At 50.0% G+C, this 22,654-nt stretch overlaps 1 protein-coding gene across 3 annotated transcripts in view; it reads right to left on the minus strand.

The window, feature by feature from the left end:
* The window catches only part of TIMM44 (translocase of inner mitochondrial membrane 44), a 676,068-nt gene that overhangs the window by 457,782 nt on the left and 195,632 nt on the right, over positions 1-22,654 (minus strand). For all 3 annotated transcript variants that reach the window (XM_069649680.1, XM_069649678.1, XM_069649679.1), the window contains one exon: positions 9,059-9,198. In XM_069649680.1, coding sequence (XP_069505781.1) covers positions 9,059-9,198 — 140 coding nt within the window. The remainder of the gene's footprint in view (positions 1-9,058; positions 9,199-22,654) is intronic.

The following is a 22,654-nucleotide window of genomic DNA, read 5'->3' on the forward strand; positions in this document are numbered from 1 at the left end:
CTCCCCAACCTTCCAGGGAGGCGTCCGTCGTCACCGTCACCTGGTGAGCTGGGGTCTGAAAGTCCGTGCCCACCGACAGATGGGAGCGGGTACCCCACCGCCGGATCGCCTGACGGAACGTCTCGTTGAGAGGGATCCTGTCCTCGAAGCTGCCCGTCGACTGGATCCAGCAGGCGTCTAGGAACTCCTGTAAGGGTCGCATCCGAAGCCTGCAAAGGCGCACCAGATAAATGCAGGAGGACATCATCCCGAGGAGGGATTTGATAGATCTTACCCTGCCCATGTCCGTGGCCAACAGACGCTGCTCCTTGCCCAGAATGGTCCTGGTCCTTTCCTCCGACGGCGAGGCCAGCCGCGCCACTGTGTCGAGCTTGGCTCCCAGAAACAGGGCGACTTGCGATGGAACCAGGTGGGATTTTGGAAAGTTGATGGAGAATCCCAGGTCCGTGAGCAGCTGGACGGTCTTTGCAGTGTGCTCCACGGCGAGCTCCCTTGTCCTTGCCCGGATGAGCCAGTCGTCCAGGTAGGGGTAGACATGGATCCCCTGTAGGCGCCACCACGCCGCCACCGGTGCGAGGCACTTGGTGAACACCATGGGTGCCGACTTCAATCCGAACGGGAGGGCCTTGAACTGGTAGTGCCGCCCTTGGACCACGAACCCGAGGAACTTTCGGTGTCTTTTTAGAATGGGGATGTGGAAGTACACATCCTCCAAGTCCAACGACAACAGGAAATCGCCCTCCTCCAGCTGCCCAATACATGCTGGAGGGTGACCATATGGAACTTCTGTGCCTTGATGTACCTGTTCAGTCGTCGTAGGTCCAGGATGGGGCGCCATCCTCCTGTCTTCTTTTTTACGAGGAAGTACCTTGAGTAAACTCCGGAGCCCCGAAGCCTCTTTGGGACGAGCTTGATGGCACGCTTCTTGAGCATCGCCCTTACTTCCAACAGTAGTTGAGGGACGCGATTTTCCTTCCTGGCCACGGGTGGAACGCGAGGGCACCTCTTCTGAAACTCGAGGACGTGCCCTTGGGCCAGGGCGTCCAGCACCCAACGGTCGGTGGAGATGGACTCCCACACGCTGACGAACCTCTCCAGTCGGCCTCCCACCGGGGTGCTTTGGCGGGGGCCCGACCCCACGGTCGGTTCAATCTTGTTTGGAGGCCTCCTTGACCTCCCTGTCGACAACGACAGGCACCACCTGACTTGCAGCGTCCCCTGTAGGCTTCCTGGGACGAAGATCTTGCCGCTTGGCGGTACGTGGAGGAGCCACTGCCGGATCCCTTGGAGGCACCCTGTCTGCCTCCGGAGCTCCGAAAGGACGGCCGTCGTTGTTGGAGCACTCCCAGTGCCCGGGCAGTCTCTGTGTCTGTCTTGATGGCCTGAAGGGACTCATCAACCGCCTTCCCAAACAGGTTGTTCCCGTCGAAGGGCATGTCCAAAACCTTGGTTTGTACGTCCTGGCGGAAATCCGTGGCCTTGAGCCATCCTCATCGTCTCAAGCAAACGCTGTTGCCCAACTGACGGAAACCGGTGTCGGCGATGTCCGTTGCCACCGTGATGGCGTGGTCCGAAGCAATCTCCCCCTCCTGTAGGATTTCAAGGGCCTCAGCCCTTTTGGCGTCCGGAAGGAAGTCTAACAGAGGGGCGATTTTGAACCACAACTCCCTGTCGTAGCGGGCTAGTATAGCCAGAGCGTTGGCCGCCTTGATAGTCGTCGCTGCGGATGAGATGATCCGTCGTCCCATCGAGTCCAACTTCCTGCCGTCCGGCGGGGAAGTTGATGTCGAGGCCAATGGCCCCCGAGCCGCCTTCTTTGCTGCCGCCGAGACGACCGAATCCAGGGTAGGATGTGCCCGGCGGCACAAGGGGGCAGCGTCGGGGACCCGGTACTACTTCTCGTACCGGTCACTCTTTGCCGGCGCTGTGGCAGGGTTCTTGAGGAGGGCGAGCCCCTCATCCCAGATATCATCAAGAAGCGGTACAGCGAGGACCGTCTTCCTTTTAGCCTTGCGCCGTTGGTAAAGGAACCCTTCTTTCTTTTCTTATGGGCAGAGCTGAAAAAGCTTGGATGCCCTGGAAATCATGGCATGAAAGGATCCAATCTCGTCGGGCGGGATCTCCGTCGTCATCTGTATCTGTCGTAGCCATGTCCGTGCCTGTATCATCCCCGCGGGTAGTAGACCGGGGGAAGGCAGAGCAGGCCGCAGAGGTGGGAGAGGTGGCGTAGGATGCGTCGTCCTCCTCTTATGCGGTGGACTCTCCGAAGGTCATGGCTCCGGTTCCCCCCTCGGGTCTGGCTCAGGTACCTCCGTCGGGGGAAGGGTCAACCTTGTCCTCATCTCCGAGCATAAGGACTGAATTGCTGACAAAATGGCCGCCGAGGTGTCCTGCGGCGCCGGAAACGACGGGCGCGAGTGCTCTTGAGGAGCCTTGTCGGCGACACCGTCGCTCTCGTCGTCGCCCTCGTCGGGATCCCTCCCGATGGGCTGGGCCTCTTCCACGACTTCGATGAGCTCTTCTTCAGAGGTCGTGTCCGTATCCACGATGGCCACCAGCCCCTCCCCCACCTTTTCCAACGAGGACTTTGTGGGGGTCTTCTCAATGGGCCTGAAAGACGACTCCCTCCACGGTGGCAGGGAGACTGGGTCCTGAGGGCGCCTCCACTGGTGTAGCCTCCACAGGCTGAGCCAGGGCCGTGGCGACATCCTCAATCGAGGTCTTAGCAGGGTGAATTAAGGCCATCGCCACCTTCTGGATGCCTGGGGCCTTCACCTTGGGGGGAGGGTCCGAGCCTCGCTCACCCCTCTGCCGGAATCTTCAAGATCGACCGGGGCCTCCCCAGAAGCTTCGCCGGGTTCTCTGACTTCCTGTAACCTGACCCAGAGGGTTGGCTCGTGGTTGATGGCGGAGGGGAGGATGCGCCCTGCCTGGCAGCCAAGGAGCCAGACCGTTCGGCGCTCCCGGTGCCCGCGGACTCGCAGTGCTTAGCCTTTTGTTGGGCCCCTGTCGCCAGGGCGCCCTCACAGGACTTAGAAGACCGCTCGGACTTCTTTTTCTTCTTTTCGCCTGACAGGCTCTCTTCCCTTCCAGCCAGTAGGCGAGACCGAGGTGGCGATCCTTCATGGTCCGCTCCGACATGTTCCCACAAAACGCAGTCCTTCTCCGTGTGCGTCTTGTCCTCATGGAGACAGTAGAGGCATAACGAATGCTCGTCCTCCTTGAAAACATTCTGAAGCTGGCATCCAGGGCAGGTCCTGAACAGCTTCCCCCGGGCGTCGAGCTTCCTTTCTCCTGGGCCATGTCCAGGGTAGGCCTCGGAACTTCTGGAATCCTCCAAAAGCGTAACTCGACGAAATCTTCACCCTTGAGGGGCGTAGAAAACTCCGAAACGGATCCCCGTTGATCGGATGTAGGAACGGTGGAGCTGGAGGCTCTATTTAACCGAAAAATGAGAAAAATCTCCTGAAAAAGCGCGAAAACGCAGCAAAAGCTCGAGAGTTACAGCACGAGGACTCCCAACACTTGAACGTGCGGTAAAAATCTGAGGATGGCTGCCGGAGGCGGGGCTTAGGGAGAGGGCAGTCATTGGCTGGGGGCAGTATGACCCAGAGACCAGTGATTGGTTACTACTAAGAAAGACCGATCAGAAACGAAACTGTTACTGATTTTTTTCTATACCGAGGATTCCCGGCCTGACGACAGGGAATATTCATGAGCATGTGAATCCATGCCAGACCCCATGCTGGAGAAAGTATGCATCCTCCAAGTTCAGCCACAACAGAAAGTCTCCCTCTTCAAGCTGCCCGAGCATGTGCTGAAGAGTGACCATCCGGAACTTTTGACTTTCTGATGCATTTGTTCAGTCCACATAGGTCGAGGATGGGCCTCTCACGAGAAAGTACCTGGAGTACACCCCGGAGCCCCAGAGCCTCTTTGGGGTGAGCTCTATCGTACCTTTTCTCAACATGGCCTGCACCTCCAGCATCAGCTGAGGGATGTGGTTTTCCTGCCGGGCCACCGGTGGTATACGGGGACACTTCCGTTGAAATTCCAGGGTGTGTCCGTGGGCGAGAGCGTCCAGCGGTTGGTGGAGATGGTCTTCGTCTTCCACATGCTGACGAAGGTCACCAGCCAGCCTCCCACGGGGGTACATGGGTGGGGGCCCGATGCCATGGTCGGTTCAATCCTGCTTGGACGTCGAAGGGCCACCTTGGGGACCCTGGTGACGACAACGTCCTCCTCCGAAGGCCCCTGTTGGTTTCCTGGGCCAAAGAGCGGGAGGGTTGCCTGTAAGCAGAGGAACCCCCGCCGAAACCCTTGGAGGATACCTGGGACTTGCTGCCTGATGGCCGAAAGGACAGCCTCCGTTGCTGAAGAGTTCCCAAGGCACGTGCTGTCTCCGTGTCCGTCTTTATGGCCTGTAGAGACTCATCCACAGCCTTCCCAAGCAAATTGTCCCCGTTAAAGGGCATGTTCAGCACCTTCGACTGGACGTCCTGACATTGAGCATCGGCACCACTTCATCTTCCTGCAGAATTTCCAGCGCTTCTGACCTCTTGTCATTGGGGAGGAAAGTCCAGGATGGGAGCGATCTTGAAACACAGCTCCTGGTCGTAACCTGCCACGATGGCGAGGGCGTTGGCGTCCATGATGGTCGTCGCCGCAGAATAGATAACCCATCGTCCCATGGTATCTAACTTCTTGCCCTCGCTGTCTGGAGGGGTGGATGCTGCCGAAGAAGAAGCAGCCGAGGACGACTTCTTGGCCACCGCTGACACCAGAGTCTGGAGGCGGTGGCGTGCTGCTCTTCCTCAACAGTATCGTCGCCTTTGTCGGCGCGCTCGTCGTAGGGCTACTCCGGGATGGTTTGCAGGCAGACGAGCTCTTCCTCAGGAGGATATCTCTGTACCCTGGAGGATCACCGGGCATCCCCCTCCCTTCTTCGCCTCCCATCTTCGCCTGAAGATGCCCATCATCTCAAGGAGATTATGGGCATCTTCTTCTCTGGGGGTCTTTTCTATGGGCTGGAACGCAGCCTCCCTCCTGGGAGAAAGGGATACCCTCGTCTTCCGGACTGGAGCCTTGTCCTGTGAGGTCTTCTTGTCCTGCTTGGGCCAGTTTGCCCGGATGGTCCGACTTCCTCTTGGCCGAAGATCCTGAGCGTTGACTGGTGACTGAAGCCAGAGACGTCGAACGCGCTCTGGCCGCCGAGGAGCCTGTCGCAACTGCGCTCACGGTGGCAGTGGACTCGCGGTGCTTAGCTTTTTGTTGGACCCGGCAAGAGGGGTGCCCTCAAAGGTCTTAGAAGCCCGCTCAGCCTTCTTGGAACTGGGAGAGGCATGCTGCTGGACCGACCGAGAGCAAGGGCCGTGGCCTGTAGCCACTCGTTCAGCCGCCTGTGCAGATCCTTCATCGTGCGAGGGGCCATCTCCAGGCAAAACACACAATCTTCCTCCTTGTGCAACGGGTACAGGCAGTAAAGGCACTGGGAATGCTTGTTGTCTGAAAAGAAATTCCACAAGCCGCAGTTGGAGCAAATCTTGAACAGGAGTGTTGAATCCTTCTTCTCCTCCGACATGGTCCACGCGGCGTAGGCCTGAAGATCTTCTGGAAGCCTCCATGAAGAAACTCGACAAAATTCGCCCTTGATGGGCGCTGAAGAATCCAAAAAACAGGTCCCTGTTAATCGGAAGGTAAATCGATGGAGCACAAGGCTTCCATTGACCGGAAAATAGAGTAACACTCTTCCAAAAAAGTGAATAAATGCAGTAAAAGCTCAAGAGCTAAACACGAGGACTCCCAACACTTGAACTTGCGGTAAAAATCTGAAGATGGCTTCCAGAGGAGGGGCTTAGGTAGAGGGCAGTCATTGGCTGGGGGCAGTATGACCCAGAGCTCAGTGATTGGTTGTTAGGAGAAAGACAGTCCAGAAATGAAAAACTGATTTTTTCTTCACAGAGGATCCCCAGCCCGACGACGGGGAATATTCATGAGCATGTGAATCCATGCCAGACCCCATGCTGGAGAACTTAGCCACCACGCTTTGAACTCCGCCCCCCCCCCCCCCGATAAATCTAGCTGCATTGTGATTACAGCCCCGATTTTAATTCAGCTGCATTCTTCAGTATAGCCATCACGTTATATTTAGCTGCATTTGGAGTACAGCCACCGAGTAGAATTTAACTGTGCTTCGAATTCGCCCCATTCTAGATTCAGCAGCATCCACAAAACCAAGAATCCAGCCAGGACACATGGGTACGTATCACACTCCGTGCTTATGGAAGGTAGCCGAAGGCACGGCCACCTACCCGCACGCACCTATCATACTATTTTAAAACGCATTGCACAACACCTCTGCCATAAGAATGCAGCTATCCCCCACGACCGAAATACGGTCTAGCTGGACACAATGAGTCTCCTGCACTTGCCTACCTCACAGCACTCCATCCACATGCCAGTTTGATATGGGTAGCTAGAAGTGACTTGGCCACCCCCTACCTATCTTAACATTGGCTGAAATGCACACACGCATTCTAAACTCCTTTGACAAATTTCCCATACCTTGGACTTCAGTGATATGGAATTTGAATAACTTGACACCATTTTACATTTGTGATGTGGCCCACTGGGTATGAGTTTCACCCACTAGTCCTCAGGGACTGGTCATCCCTGGCCAGGCCAGGACACGACTATCGCTTCTGGATCCAGTTCCTGGGGTTGGACCAGTGCGGTAGGGTCACCTGGGTGAGGGATATTCATGGAGTAGGGGCGAGACAGCCGATGGTGAAATACAGTATTTCCCCCATTTTTGTTCATCTACCCCATCCTATTTTGAAGGATTTTCTGAAGTCCCAACTTCCCCGACCCCTTATTACACAAACACTGGGTCGAGGAAAAGGGTGACAAGAGTAACCAGACTAACTCTCTCACATCATACTGGTCCTCCATCTAAAGAAAATGTATATGGCCCCATTCGCCCAAAGACCTCAGAGCGCTCACAGGACTTACAAACATAAAACAGAGAAAAGAACCGGGGATAAGTAAAGCCATGTACTTGGAGGAAGACCTGTGATCAAAATTTCAAAATTAATCTGTTTTTCTGTCAAAGAGAAAGGTTTTTAGGCATTTTTTTAAAATACAAAGTGGATACGCATCCCCCCAATATCTGGCTGGAGCAAATTCCAAAGGAAAGGAGCCCAGCCATTGAATCCGGCCCACCAATCTTTTAGGATGACACATGGTTGATCCAGGATTACCCGGTTATTTAAACAAGAGAACCCGTCTAATGGGAACTTTTTCACTCTAGAGTAGAGATCCAGCGGGGCTTCACCTGCCAAGCATTTATACACTAAGACAGATCCCTTGAACTGAATGCGTTGTTCAATTCGGAGCCAGTGCAATCTTCTGCAGGATTCAGAGACTTGTGCCCGGCGGCCAAGGCCACAAACAGTACACAGCGCAAATTTCTGTATTACCTGGAGCTTCTTAGGCGGAACACGAGTATGAACAAAACTTACAGGACAAAGGCACAGCTACTGGAACAGAGCAATGGACCAGAGCAGCAGGCCGAAAACAGTAAGGGTTCCCTAATGGAGGTTGTTGCCTCCGACAGACCACAAAAGATATGTGCAGAAGGCCAGATCCCACAAGTGATGGACGCCAGCAACCCTCCTGGATGAACGGCAGAGTTGGGGAGGCGAGGCCAAGCCTGTGGTACTAACCTTGACTCGTGAATTGGAACTAGCAAAACAAGAAAGAAGCACACACAGCTGGTGAGTTGGCAAACGACCTGAGAGATCGGAGTGTGTTAAAGAGAATGAAGCAGCAACATTATAGCACAAGTGAAGGCTGCACGCGTGTGGATGAGACGCAAAAAAAGACAGACCTGTGAATTAACTTTGAAGTAAAAAGCAGCTGTGAGATCAGCGATACCAAGTAACGGAGTGGTCCGCCGAAAGGAAGTAGCCCATTCGAAAGTCTCTGTGAAAGGTACATTGTTTGAAGCTATAATGAACAAACAGCAAAAGTGAATTAAGCGAACATGAACTTTGAGTCAAAGTGGTCTGTAAAGAGAGTCACTCACATCCCAAAGGGGTTCGATCCCGATTGAAGGAGACCCGTAGTACAATAAGCTTGGGGAAGGGAGCCCCTTGCAAGTTTGTGTTGAACTGTGACGTGAGAAGTCTGAGCCTGACAGAGGGGGACCTACTTGAATAGTCTGCAGTAATGTCTGACCCCTGGCAGAGGGTGACCTTTGTGAACTTTACGTTGGAATACAATTTTGAAAGTCAAGAAAGACTTTAACGTGGAAGACTAGGCGGGCATCTACCGACCATTTGGAACTGCTTAGAGTGTTAGAAACAGGATAGCCTTACTCCATGAGGTTTAAGATGAGGAGGGCAGCTGGTTCAACTACCTTTCTTCTTTTGAACACTGGGTTTTCCTTTGTATACATTTCACCTTTTTACACGTTTTTGTACAAGAGATAGGTCAGGCATTAGATTTTTGGTAGCGTAGGCCATTTTGATTTGACGGACTCAACTAGAACCGTTTTGTTTATCGTTAGATGGTCGAGACTACTCCCATCTTAGTTATAGGGCAAAATAGGAGTTTCTCCAACCCCAACATTTTCAATAAAGGTTTTACAAATTGTATCCATTGTGCCAGTGTCATACTTGTGATACCATGCATTCCCCAGAATAACTAGTCAGTAAAAATCAAAAATACACAGTGCCTCACGCTAGAGGGGTTGGATGGCATGGACTCGCACACGCGTACTTAATGTTGTCCATTAATGATTCTCAGCTCTGGAGTGATGAATGCAAACAATCTTCTGGGTGGCTTCAAAGTTTCAGGTAAGAGCTGTTATGTTCCACCTGCATGTTGAAGAATAGTTTACACTTCAACTTAGTAGATAGAGCCAATCAATAAATCAGGAGAAAGTTGCTTTCAAGGCAGGATTTCTTCAAAAGGCTATCATCCATGTGTTGCAGAGATCAATGAATTGCCATCTCCATGAGTTTATAAAGTAATAACATTTACGAAAAGCACCTACTCATTTGCTTCAAATATTTTGTCTTCTCTTGCTTTGTCTCCGGAGAACTCACTTCTTTTCCTCAGTTTCACAGGGGGTCGGTATGCTCCAGTCTGTCCAAGGACACTTTCGTCAATCTCCTTTTTTACTGTTTCTACACCCTGGAATTAAAGGAAATACAACTCACTGAGTATTCATGACTGAAGCTAGATTACAAGAGTTCTATTTTGAATGCATTTCATAGGAACCAATTTGCGCATACAGAAGTTTCAGAAGGTTATGTCATCCTACTAAGACATCAAACTATTGCAATTTGAATATGCTATGCCACTGGCATGACCTCACAGCAGGAACATTTTTTTCCGACACCTACATATATGGTGGCATGGCAAAGGAATGTGGTGACAGTAGAGGAAGAGGGGGGGTGGCAGGAGCCAAGCTATTTTTTTGGTCTATTTTGTCTGTGCATTTCTCATGCCTTCCTTATCAACCCTATGTACAACTTGTCTGAGAAAACATCTTTGGGTGTTGGGAACTGAGCATCTAGGGGGTCCATACACAACATAAAATTGTACGTGGGCACCTATTATCTACAGATTAATTTTACCTCAGGGTTCATAGACAAATTGAGCTTCACTCTCGTTGTCTAGCTGATGTTACTTTGAACCCCTGGGTGGGAAATGTTCCAGTTGTTGATTGATATTCCTCTGCAATTCATTACATAGGCTGCAATAAATATGAGGACACAATCTGAGTAGCCAGCTGGGAGAGCATTTACAAAGAAAGGAACAAGTTACTTACCTGTAACTGTTGTTCTCCAGCATGGGCCTGGCATGGATTCACATGCTCATGAATATTCCCCGTCGTCAGAATGGGAATCCTCGGTAAAGAAAAAATCAGTATCACTTTAGTTTCTGATCTGTCTTTCTTAGTAGTAACCAATCACTGATCTCAGGGTCATACTGCCCCCAGCCAATGACTGCCCTCTCCCTAAGCCCCGCCTCTGGCAGCCATCCTCAGATTTGGTAGCACGCCAAGTGGCAGTATGACCAAGTGAAGAGCCACAGAGGGGTAGGAGGGTGGGTTCGCATGTGAATCCATGCCAGACACATGCTGGAGAACAACAGTTACAGGTAAGTAACTTGTTCCTTCTCCAGCATGGGGTCTGGCATGGATTCGCATGCTCATGAATAAAATAATACATAGCAGTATACGCATGCACAACCACGGGAGGTGGCAACAGGTTCAACATTAAGCAATACAACAACTCAACATTAAGCATCTCTTACCTCCTCACCAGGCTCACCTTAAGCGAACAGGTTGCGCAGCACTGCTTGGCCGACCCTGGACTCCTCCCTGGACTCCCGATCGACGCAGTAGAATCTTGTAAAGGTGTGCGTCGACCTCCACGTAGCAGCCCTGCATATGTCCAGCAGGGGCACACCAGACAGGAACGCTGTGGTAGCAGCGATCGCTCTGGTCGAATGGGCACTCGGACGGCTGGGCAGCGGTCGGTTTGCCAACTGGTGACAATGCATGATGCAGCCGGAGAGCCATCTGGAAATGGAAGTCTTCGAGAGAGCCTTCCCTTGATTCACAGACCCAAAGTTCACAAATAGCTGTGACGCCTTCCGAAAAACTCCTTGTGCGGTCCACGTAGAACTTCAGCGCTCTAGCTACATCCAGCGAGTGCAAAGTCCTCTCGGCCGGCGTCAAAGGCGACGGAAGAAAACTGGTAGCACCAAGGGCTCGTTGAGGTGGAAGTCCGACGGCACCTTGGGCATGAAAGAGGGGTGCGTCCTAAGCACTACCCTTCTGTCACGAAAAGTCAAGTATGGAGGCTTGCAAGATAGGGCCTGAATCTCTCCCACTCGTCGTGCAGAGGTGATGGCCACGAGCAACGCTGCCTTTCATGACAGGAACTTCAAAGGCGCCGAATGCATAGGCTCGAATGGGGCTCCCATGAGCCTGGTCAGCAGCACATTAAGTTCCCACACCGGGGCAGGGGCCTTCAACGGTGGGAATGATCGGAACAGTCCCTTCATAAATTCCTTTACCAGGCGATGAGACCACAAGGACGCCCGTCCCGTAGTCCTGGTATATCAGGAGATGGCAGCCAGATGAACAAGTTACTTCTTACCTGGTAATGTTATTTCGACGGGATGTTCCTTCGACGTATTCCTTATCTTTGATAATACGTTTCATTTTTTCTGTAGAGGGCGCTGCGTGTCGACATCCGCCGAGTCGATGTCCCTCAACAGCCACCGTATCGGCGCCGATGTCACCATGCCCATAAATAGCCACGCGCTGCGTCCATTGCTCAGTTCCGTTTTGTAGCATAAGAAAAGTCATGCCTGAATTGGTTATTGACCTTGAAGGAGCATAAGCTGCAACCACAAGGGAAGTTATCACTGCAGGGATGGTTGGGAGGGGCGATAAGGAATACGTCGGAGGAACATCCCGTCGAAAGAACGTTACAAGGTAAGAAGCAACTTGTCCTTCGAAGGGATTGTGTCCTCCGACGTATTCCTTATCTTTGATAGACTCCCATAGCAATGGCATGTAATTGGAGGTGGGAGTGAGTGTTATGTATCCCTTTAGGGATGGACCGAATGTAATACGGCCTTGCCAAATCTGGTCTCTTGAGCAGTGGAGGAATCCAGATGTAAAATTTTGTGAATGTATGTGCGGACGACCATGTGGCAGCCGCACATATCTCCCAGACCGGCACCCCTCTTTGGAGAGCCGAAGAGGCTGCGATACCCCTGGTTGAATGAGCCCTGAGATTTTGAGGTGGCTCTTTCCCTGCTAGTCTATAACATTCCAGGATGGCCAAAATAATCCACCTGGAGATGGTTTGTTTTGTTATGGGTAGTCCCAACTTCTGACCTGAGTATCCTACAAACAGTTGGTCTGCTTGCCTGATCCTAGCCATTCTGCCGATGTAAAAGCTGAGATCTTGCCTAGGGTCCAGCCTATGTAGCCTTTCCTCCTTTTTCCCTTGATGGGGAGGAGGGTAGAACGAAGGTAAGGTAATTTTCTGAGTAATATGAAATTCAGAAACCACCTTTGGGTGGAAATTAGGCTTCACCTGTACGACGACTTTGTCCTTGTGGAAGATTGTATGTGGGGGTTTACAGGAGAGAGCTTGTAGCTCACTCACCCTCCTAGCAGATGTTAGTGCTACCAATAAGACAGTTTTAAGTGTGAGAAATCTCAGCGCACAAGAGTGAAGTGGTTTGAATGGAGTGGCCATTAGGAAGTTTAAGACTAAGTTTAAGTCCCATAAGGGAACCTGGAATGGTTTTGGAGGGTAAACATTAGTTAGTCCCTTGAGAAATTGTACTACTAGAGGAAGTTTGAAATACGATGGTTCCTCCGCAGTGCGCTTGAAGATAGAAAGCGCTGCGAGATAGCCTTTTACAGTGCCCACTTGAAGGCCTGAGTTTGCCAAGTAGAGTAGAAACGATAACACCGTTGGTGTACCACATGAAAAAGGGTCGATATTCTCTTCCCTACACCAGCTGCAAAATTTGTTCCAACGGCAGCGGTATAAAGACTTTGTTGCCGGTCTTCTGGCCGAAAGCAACACCTCCATGACGTCATCAGGGAGATCCCAATCCTTGTACCTCAACCTTTCAGAAGCCAAGCGTGAAGGTGGAGGGTTCTGGTGTCTGGATGGAGAACCTGACCTCCCTTCTGCGAGAGAAGATTCTCTTTGAGTGGAAGATGGATTGGAGGACAGATGGACATATCTAGAAGGTCCGGGTACCACGTTCTCCTGGCCCAATCCGGGGCAATTAGGATCATGGTCTTTCGGAATCTTCTCAACCTCCTGATCATTTGAGGAATAACAGGGACTGGAGGGAACGCGTAAAGGAGTGGAAACTCCCAGTCCACTACGAACGCATCTCCTAGAGCTCCTCTCGGGGGAAATTCCCTTGAACAGAACAGATCCCTTGAACAGAACAGATTGCACTTCTTGTTGTTGCTTGTGGCGAACAGATCCACCTGAGGGGTTCCCCAAAGGGTGAAGATCTCTTGAAGGACTTCCTGAGCTAGCTCTCACTCGTGGGAGACTGTGCTCTGCCTGCTCAGAGCATCCGCTGTCAAGTTCTTCTCTCCGGCTATGTGGACAGCCGATAGAGAGATTCCTTCTTGGATTGCCCAAAACCAGAGCTGCATCGCCTCTCTGCACAGTGGCAGTGATCCTACGCCTCCTCTTTTGTTGAGGTAGTGCATGGCCAGCGTGTTGTCCGTCATTATCAGGACATTTCTCCCCTGTACTGATGGCAGGAAAGCTTTCAGCGCTAGTCTGATTGCTCTCAGAATTACAGAATGTGGAATTACATGGCCGAAGGCAAACCCAGGAGCACTGGTGAATTCGGCCCGTTCCCATCGACGTGGAAAAGGGGACTGAGGGGTGGCGCCGGATGGCGGAGTCAGGGCAGCGCATGCTCCCATTGCCGCACCCCTGCGCGCCTCAAAATTTTAAGGGGGAGAAGTTTTTTTCTGCTGAAAAAGGTTCTGTTTCCCGTCCCTTTGAAAGGGACGCCCATGCAGTATGGAGGAAAGGGGACGGGACGTAAGAGTATGGGATATTCTCCTGCCAACGCTTCTGTTCTCCTACAGGGAGGTGCCACAGAACGGAGTAGGGTTTAGCCCCTTTGAGTTTCTGTTTGGACACCCTGTACAAGGTCCCCTCGGTCTAGCGAAGGAGGGATGGGAAAACAAACCCTCATCCCCATCACGAGATGTGGTGGACTATGTACCCGGCCTTCAGTCTAGAATGGCAAAGTACATGGAACAGTCAAAGAATCTGAAGTCCAGTCAGGAGCTGATGAAGCACTGGCACGACCAAAAGGCCAGAGTGACAGTCTACGCTGCAGGCCAGTATGGAGCCAGACAAACCCAGTGCCCTTTAGGAGAAGTGGACTGGGCCTTACTGTGTGCTGGAAAAGGTCTTTGAGGTGAATTATCTCATTGATGTGAAAGGACCTAAACAGATGTGTGGGATCTTTCACGTCAACCGTCTAAAACCCCATTATAGCCGGGATGACTTGGTCATGGCGTTAGTGACTGACGGAGAGACTGAGGAGGAGACAGATCCCCCCCTCCCATACCTCCTGCACACTGAAGCACCAGATGGGTCAGTTGAAGGGGGTCAACCTTGCAACAGACCTGTCAGAACAGCAACTGACAGACTGTCACCGTTTACTGGGGCAGTTTGGCGGTCTGTTTTCGCTGTCGCGCAGATTGGTGCACCCATGATGTGGACACTGGAGACAGTAAGCCAGTGAAGAGTAGAATTCACTGAATGTCCGATAAGGTCAGGGGCACCATCAAGGAGAAAGTTTCCAAGATGTTGTCCCTTGGAGTGATAGAGCCATCCCACAGCCCCTGGGCTAGCCCAGTGGTGCTGGTCCCTAAAAAGACCAGTAGTGGGAAAACTGAAGTTTGCTTTTGTGGGGACTACAGGGGGTTCAATTCTGTCACGAAGACAGATGCTCACCCCAGTCCTCGGGCAGATGAGCTCATTGACAAGCTCGGCGCTGCCAAGTACATCAGTACTTTTGACCTCACAGCGGGGTATTGGCAGGTCGGCTTGACAGATGGAGTGAGAGAGAGGTCGGCATTCTCAACCCCGGAATGACATTATCAGTTTACTGTGATGCCCTTCGGACTGAAGAATGCACCTGCCACTTTTAAGAGAATGGTTAGCCAGGTTTTGTCTGGACTGAAATACATCAGTGTTGCCCATTTTGACGACATTGCTGTGTTCAGCAACACCTGGGAGGATCATGTATCCCACCTGAAACAAGTGCTTCAGGCGCTGCAGAATGCAGGCCTGACTATCAAGGCCACAAAGTGCCAGATAACGCAGGGTACCGTGACTTACCTAGGCCACCTGGTGGTTGGAGGCAAGAAACAACCTCTCGAAGCAAAGGTACAGGCTCTGAATGAGTCGGACATCCCCCCCACCACACAGATGCAGGTGAGAGCCTTTTTAGGTCTCACCGGGTGCTACCGGTCATTCATCAGAGGGTATGGGACCATTGCCATGCCCCTGAATGATGTAACGTCCAAAAAGATGCCAAAGAAGGTAACTGTCAAACCTCCTTTCATGATTTAAAGGATGGATTGTGCAGGACCCCAGTTCTGAAAGTGCCAGACTATGGTCAGGAATTCTTTATCCAGACGGACGCCTGCGATTTTGGGATTGGAGTAGTGTTAGCACAACTGAACTCTGAAGCGATAGAGCAACCTGTTGCCTACATTAGCAGGCGGTTGACAAAAAGGGATAGGAACTGGGCCGTCATAAGAAAAGAGGCTTATGCGATTGTGTGGGCCGTAAAGAAGCTGAAACCCTGCATCTTTGGGTCTCACTTGACGATCCCGACCACAGGCCTCTGCAATGCTTAATGGCCATGCAAGGGGAGAACCCTACGCTTTTGTGTTGGGCCATATCCCTACAGGGATTAGATATGGACATCCAGCACAAGCCAGGCTTCCAGTATGGAAATGCAGATGGCCGTAGCCGGTACTTCGCCTTGATGACGCACCAGACCCTCAGTAGGGTGGTGGTGGTTCACATGCTGAGGCTGAGGGGGGCATGTGAGGAATTAGAAAATCCGCAATGGGAGAGTTTGCTTGCCTGGGCTTTTTTCAATTTTTTTATAATGAAAATGAATGATGGAAGATCAGCCTCCAAGAAATGTGCAAGGTCATTCTGCGCACATTTCATCTGCTTCCTGCACAAACCGCATAGTGACGTGTACTCCGAGAAGACACAGCCTACAGGTGTCATCTTCCCCGGTCATATTCAGCTGGAATGCGACAGCGCCGGGTACATCAAAGCATCTCAAGAATGGGGAAGGCACACCTTCCTCCAGCCATGGGCAGCCTAATTTAAATATCAAAGGCTCCATGGATCTGCATTCCTTTTATCTTCTACGGCTGGTGGCAGTGCATACTAACGAGATAATGTAGACAAACCTAAGGGCTTGGTTGCCGGACAGACCGCAGGAAAGGCGAGGCTAACACGCCTTTGGTATGCAATGTGTCAACTTGAAGCTAGTTAGTGAAGATAGGAGGTGGGCACAACTAATTTGCTCAAATTATAGGTTTGATACTATCTCTCATAGATCAGTTAACGAAAATTCTGAGGAGCTGCCTGGTTAAAGAGATCCAAAGACATCTGGATCCAAACAATTATGAATCGGAAAAACTGAGTGGAAACCACACAGCTAGCCAGTTACTCTCATAATGTTCTCCTTTATGAGTTACCAATAAATTATAGAGGGGTAAATCAAGTAGATATCCATTCTGTATGGTTCTTAAGATCATGTACTTGAATTGAAATTAGAGTTTCAATCAAACAGTTCTGAAATATCATTGGTGCAAATAAGTGGAAATTTAATATCCAACAGCGGGGGAGGCCAGTTGTTGCCTCATCAAGGGGAGAGCTCCAAAGTCAATGCATTCCGGAGATCAGGGCAGAGAACTACACAATGTTACATTAAGTAAATCCAGCATATTATACAAATTAGACACAATTAGTATGTGGCCATACATGCACAAGATATTGTCAATACCCATAAATGATGTAATAAGGATAGAGGTACATACCATGTTTCAAGTGTTAAGTGATGTAAAACAACAGTAAACAGGAAACAAAATGCAATGTCAGATTAAAATGTAACAATACTGTTTTACAACAGGGATGTCAGGGATGCTGGTGATCAGACCAAACGGTCAGGTCCAATTGTTTCTCAAGCGAGACCAACGTGTACTAAAACACTTGATTCCATGTGCTGAAACCAAACAAGGGTGAAATAAGGACATACGCGTGTGTGAGATGAACAAAGAGCAAGTTACACGCTGCGGCATGCAAGACAGCCGCTTATCTGCTGCATCCAGAGGTGCACCCAGTCAGTGGAGAACACGCGCGAGCATGCGCCCCCCAATGGTTTTATAGTGTTGTCAAGGAGACTGCTAGGATGCAGAGGCGTGGCCCGCTGCAAGGTGTGGACACGCCTAGAGCGTCTCGATCCCTCCTGGGGATGAGCGATCCGGACGCACCAGTCTATCATGAATGAAGTACTTGGGTATAAAGGTTCATAACGCAGTGATATTGCTCCTAGGGCTGGAGCCTGATTAGGTTACAGAGAGTGATGCACACATAGGTGTGGCTATGCCCACATTGAAGAGCGCACCGGTCTCTACATGGCAACAGGGAGATCGGTGCATGTAAACACAAATGCGTGGCATTCGCAATGGTAGGATAACAAGAGTAATCTGAAATCTTTTGCATAAATGCAAGTGCCATGCAAGTACCGTTTGGCCTTACCACTGTATGAAAGTGACATGGTACTGCGATGGACTCAACGAATATATGCGTAGCCAAGCTAGTGAGTCTAAGATAGCCAGTAGTCACGATGTTCAGATGCTTCTTAGCAAGTACTGCGCAGGTACCTGGTATGCTATTAGAGAATACTATGGCGCAACAATAGACTCAAATAAGTGTGCGGAATTTGTGAGGCCAATCATTGCAGACAATTGTCCTGAAGACGCCATGGTGCAAAGTATAAGAAACTTAGACTGATTTACGTTGCAAATACAGCAGATGTCCACAATGCAGTGCAGCCAGTTATGACAGCACAAATTCATAGTAAATATGAAGTGTACATGGATGGAGGTGAAGCAATGTAGCAGAGACAGATAAACTACTTTAAGTAACAGTATCTGCAGTAAGAAGAGGGGGGTAAAAACGCAAAGACATCACTAGTAGATCAATGGAAGTTAAAATAAAGAACACAAGAGTATTCAAACATGATCAAGTCCACAATTGACATCTCTTGGATTTATACACAAGATCCAAAGTCAATGTCTCCTGTAAAAAAGGAGGGGTTGTCAGATCTAGCATAGGTAGTTAATTTCTTCATTAACCCTGTTAGGGGCAAGGGAGCCGAGACGGTCTATCCAGAAGGTCCCTCTTCTGTACAGTTTAACACTCATATCTTCATAAGGATGCAATTTTTGAACAACTTCCAGTATCTGGAACCTTATTTGTGACAAGTTATGTCTTTTCTCCTGCCAGTGTCTTGCCACAGCAGAATTGGGGTTAGAATTCCTAATGCATGACCTGTGCTCATTTCACCTAGTTTTGGCAGTACGTTTGAATTTCTCTATGTAATACAGGACACATGGGCATTTGATGGCACGGATGATATTAATGTTATCACATGTTGCAAAACTCTTCAACTTAATTTTCTCACCTGGTGAGGATGATTAATGGTATTGCCTTTGGTGATAAAACAACAATTAGAATAGTGAAGGCAGGGAAAGGTACCAATCTTTTTTGTCATGGGCTATTTGCTGGATGATTTGGTAGAGACAGGTTCATCCCTAAGATTTCTGCTCCTCTAGCATGCAAATACCAGTGGTGCCTTGAACACGTGTTGCACTCAAATCTCCCAGTTCTTTTTAATGATGTTGTTAATAAGGTTTATGGACTTTGCATAACATTTTTTACATCTAATGACATTTCCATCTAATTTTTTACATCGAAAAAATATGCTTCAAATGCATTTTCTTTTCTCTTTTTTTGAGGGGGTCCTCCCCAACCCCCATGATTTTAACCCTTTAAAAGATATCACAATAAAAATTAACCCTGTACCCCAAGGGGGGCGTGGTTTTAGGGCCATGAAATAGGACCTGTTCCCAAGAGGAGCTCCTGCTGATCCTGGATACAACGTAAAAGCTATGCTGGAACATTGCCCTGCACGCTGATTTTGGAGGTACTGCTGCATGAATATGCACCGCACATGAAAAGCGACCCAAGGACTTTATTTGATAGGTGAATCCATAGTATCAGGCCAGAAGATGCGGGTTGCTCGCCGTTAAAAATCCAAAATGGCAGCACTCTTAGAATAAAGAGTGAAGTTGCATCGCAACAGAGTCATGAGACCCTCTGCAAACACATACAGCGCTGAAGGAAACAACCCGAGTTAGCAAGAAGAGTGGCGGTGCATCAGGGTTGCACAGAAGTAGAGCCAGGCGAGCGCCGGAGGCAACAGAGGTTGAAGAAACGAAAGGTGCAGAGAAGAAGGTGCACACACCGAAAATCTGGAACTTGGCGTCATTGAAAGGCAGCCCGGTGGTGTAGAGTGCAGCCCGGAATGACAACAGGGCTGTATGTACATTGGAGGCGTGCATGCTGCCGGGCCGCGTAACTGCTGCGAATCGGAGCACTAAATATAACCATACCCGCAGCTGATCGGATACGGACATCCGAGGCAGCTCACTGCGGCTGCAGCTACAAGATTCTGCGGTGCGCTACGACAGCAAAAGAACCTAACAATAAATTATGAGGCTGTACACACTATTAGGGATAATTATCTCTTTAGGCTGAATTTCCTAACCTAGTGAGTCCCCCAGCAGCTTTGCTGGATTTCTGGAGTTTGTTTTTTTCCTCCTGCCAAGAGTGAGACTTTTTCTCCCACTCTTGGACATGATTTATGGTGTTCTTTTGACTGTTAATGTGTTTTATGGGCTTTGAGGTGCTTTACTCCATAGGGCCTCATGTGTTTTTTATTATGTGTGTTACATAGCACCCTCCGTGCAGTAACACAGGGGTGTCATAGTGACCCCCGCCATAGACTTCATACCCTGGGACTGACTTCTGTCTCCCAGGGCATGTAAAGTCACCATTGGCTTTACTAGTCCCAAATTATTAACAGAAACCAGTACAAACCATCATATTATGGACGTACTGGTCGGGGCAATTCAATTGCCCCGGGGTCTGATAGTCGAGGGGGCACGTCTCCGTCCCCCCTGATCGAGTTTTGGCTGGTGGCAGTGGAAACTACTTTTTATATTCGACCGCAAATATTTTCCTATGGGATTTTCCCATTGTTCGAGGCTACCAACTTTAAATATTTAATTCTCATAGCCTCGAACATACCGCCGGTTTATTTAATATTAATTCGCCGGTTGGTATTTTTTGCCAGGACTTGATTCTAAAATGGCGTTTGTGTTCTCTTCTGTGACTCCAACCCAAGCCGAGGCCTTTGTTCCACTTTTTGGCGGGCTTCTCAACAGAAGCCTCCAAAAGTGGTGCCACTCTCTCTGGGTACCACAGGGGATGTGGGAGGGGGTTTAGGCACCCTGGACTGAGTAACCTTGGTAACTCAAGTCGCACTCTTGTGTGATTGGCCCAAGTGGTGAGCCGGCCGGCTCACCACTTAGCATGTTTGATTGACAGCTAGGCTGAGTGAATGGGGGTATGCTGCATAAAACCAGGGCTTTGGGGACTGGAACTTCAGAAGTCGCCACAGGACCTGAGAATCCGACGAGGGAGAAGCTGAGCCGACCTACCACGACGACACCACCGGTGGAGCCCTGCGGAACCGACTCACCACTTCCCAACGACAGAGAAGATCTCCCGGCTGGAGAGGCTTCTTCCCCTGACTGGTGGGCACAACCAGTTTTACCTTCCTTCTTCGCACCCCAGAACGGTTTGTGGTCGAACTGCCTGTGCCAAGCACCCCGGCGGCCGGATAGCCACTCACCCCTGAACCGCGAATCAACGGACCGCTCCTTGTACCTGAGAAACTCCGCGGCTGGTTTCTTCCCTGGCAGTGCAACGGACTCCTGTCTTCCTCCACGACGAGATCCTCTCTTCCCCCGGACGAAGCACCGCCTTGCATCCGCTGCCAGGAACAACTTCCCCCGCTGGAGTCTTCTCACCACTTTAAGGTACCGTGTCCGCCAGGCCTCCCTTTCTAAAGTTTGCTACAACGTAATAATAACTCCTTAACCTTCTGGACTGGGTTGGCCGCCTTGACCCTCTAACTGGTCCCTTTCTTTGGTCCAACTCCTTTTGGAACCATTACAAGACTTTTGTGCACTGCAACAGTGTGACCTTGGACACATTTCGTTTGATCCCCTGAAAGTGGATCCGGCCTATTGAACTCTAACTTCACGGTTTTACTTTGCCTTCCTCTCTTGTTATGTTCTTGTAAAAGTGTTGGGATCTGTTTCAACTTGTTCTTTGCTTTTCTCTCCCTTTTAAAAACGAACTATTAGAGTACCATCTACGTTAAGCGCTCACCGCTGTCTGAAAATAAGTGGGGCTTTACTTAAGACTTGTCTAATATTCTTTTAAGGGAGTGTATATCTTTTAGTGAGCGTGTTTTTGAATTGCTTACTACTGGTGCCTGTGTGTTTTTCTAGATGTGGTTTTTAAATAAATAATTATATCTCTTTTACACCAAGCCCTGGTCAGTGTTTACTTGTTCTATTGTGTCCTCTTGACCTATTGTGAATACTCTGTATACTGCCTAAATCTTCTTGAGGGCAGTCTGACTGCTCAGCCACAGCTACCAAGTGAATCTGTGTGGTACAGACTGCTACCAAGTGGGTTTACTGCCAAACACCTGTAGTCAAATCTTTTGCAGTGGTCCCAGAGGGAACTGCACAGGTTTCTGCCTAACACAGACTACAAACTAACTACTCGGCTTGAAGGGCCTCTCTTGCTGAATAGAGGCTAAAAGCGCCCCCACGCCATCGGAGAGCACGGAAAGTAAACGGCATCCTCCAATACAAATAGCATGGGATGCTACGGTTCGCACCACTGCAGGAAGAGAGATAGACACGTGTGGCAATTACAGACGGCCCGAGATGAACAGGAAGAGACCTGGAGTCAGCTGGATACGATCACGGACAGATGGGAGGCCCCCTATGGTATACAGCGAGTGCACAACTCTGTTGGGAGGATGGTGCTAATAAAAGGACTAGTGGAAAACAGAGCTGAGCATTATTAACACGTATGCCTCGAAGCAAGATGCCACCAACTACTTCAGAACCCTGTACTGCAAGATGAGCCCATATATTGGGGGGGGGGAAGTCATATGGGGAGGAGACTTTAATTGCACGCTGGATCCCAGGGTTGACAGATAAGATAAAAAGATGGAGAAACCCACCCTCAGTAGCTAAAGCCCCGAAGTCTCTACTAAGTGACTTTCGACTAGTAGATGTATGGAGAATGTACCACCCACAGGATAGACAATATTCTCACTACTCCGCTCCACAAAACCTGCAAACCCGGTTGGAATACATATTTGCTACACCGGTCCTGGTGGGGAAGTAGTGCAGTCAGAATACAAAGTGAGAGTTCTATCAGACCACTCACCATTGATTGTGGCATGGCAGTATTCGCCGCCCAGGGCACGGATCCCGACAGAGACTTGGAGCCGAAGCCTTGAAAGTCACAGGGTTTAGAGAGGATCTAAAGAAAGAAATATTGGAATACTTCGAAAACAATACCGGGAGCGTAGAACCGGCTGTCACATTATGGGAGGCATTTAAGGTGGTGGTGAGGGGGGCTGCAATATCTAAACCTAAAGGCCTACAAGGTAGAATAACGCATGAGTTACACGAAGCAGAAAAGAAACTAGAGAGAATGATGCGCAAGGGAGGGCATTCCCCAGAGAAGGCTGCAACCATGCGACAACTGCAGCAGGAGAGCAAAGAGCACTGGGAGAGATTATGCAACCTTAACTAAAAAGGTATGTTGAAAGACAGCACACAGAGGGAGATAAACAGGGCAGTTTG

Source organism: Ambystoma mexicanum, chromosome 1p (assembly GCF_040938575.1).
Source record: "Ambystoma mexicanum isolate Mex_15411 chromosome 1p, UKY_AmexF1_1, whole genome shotgun sequence".
Classification (NCBI taxonomy): domain Eukaryota; kingdom Metazoa; phylum Chordata; class Amphibia; order Caudata; family Ambystomatidae; genus Ambystoma; species Ambystoma mexicanum.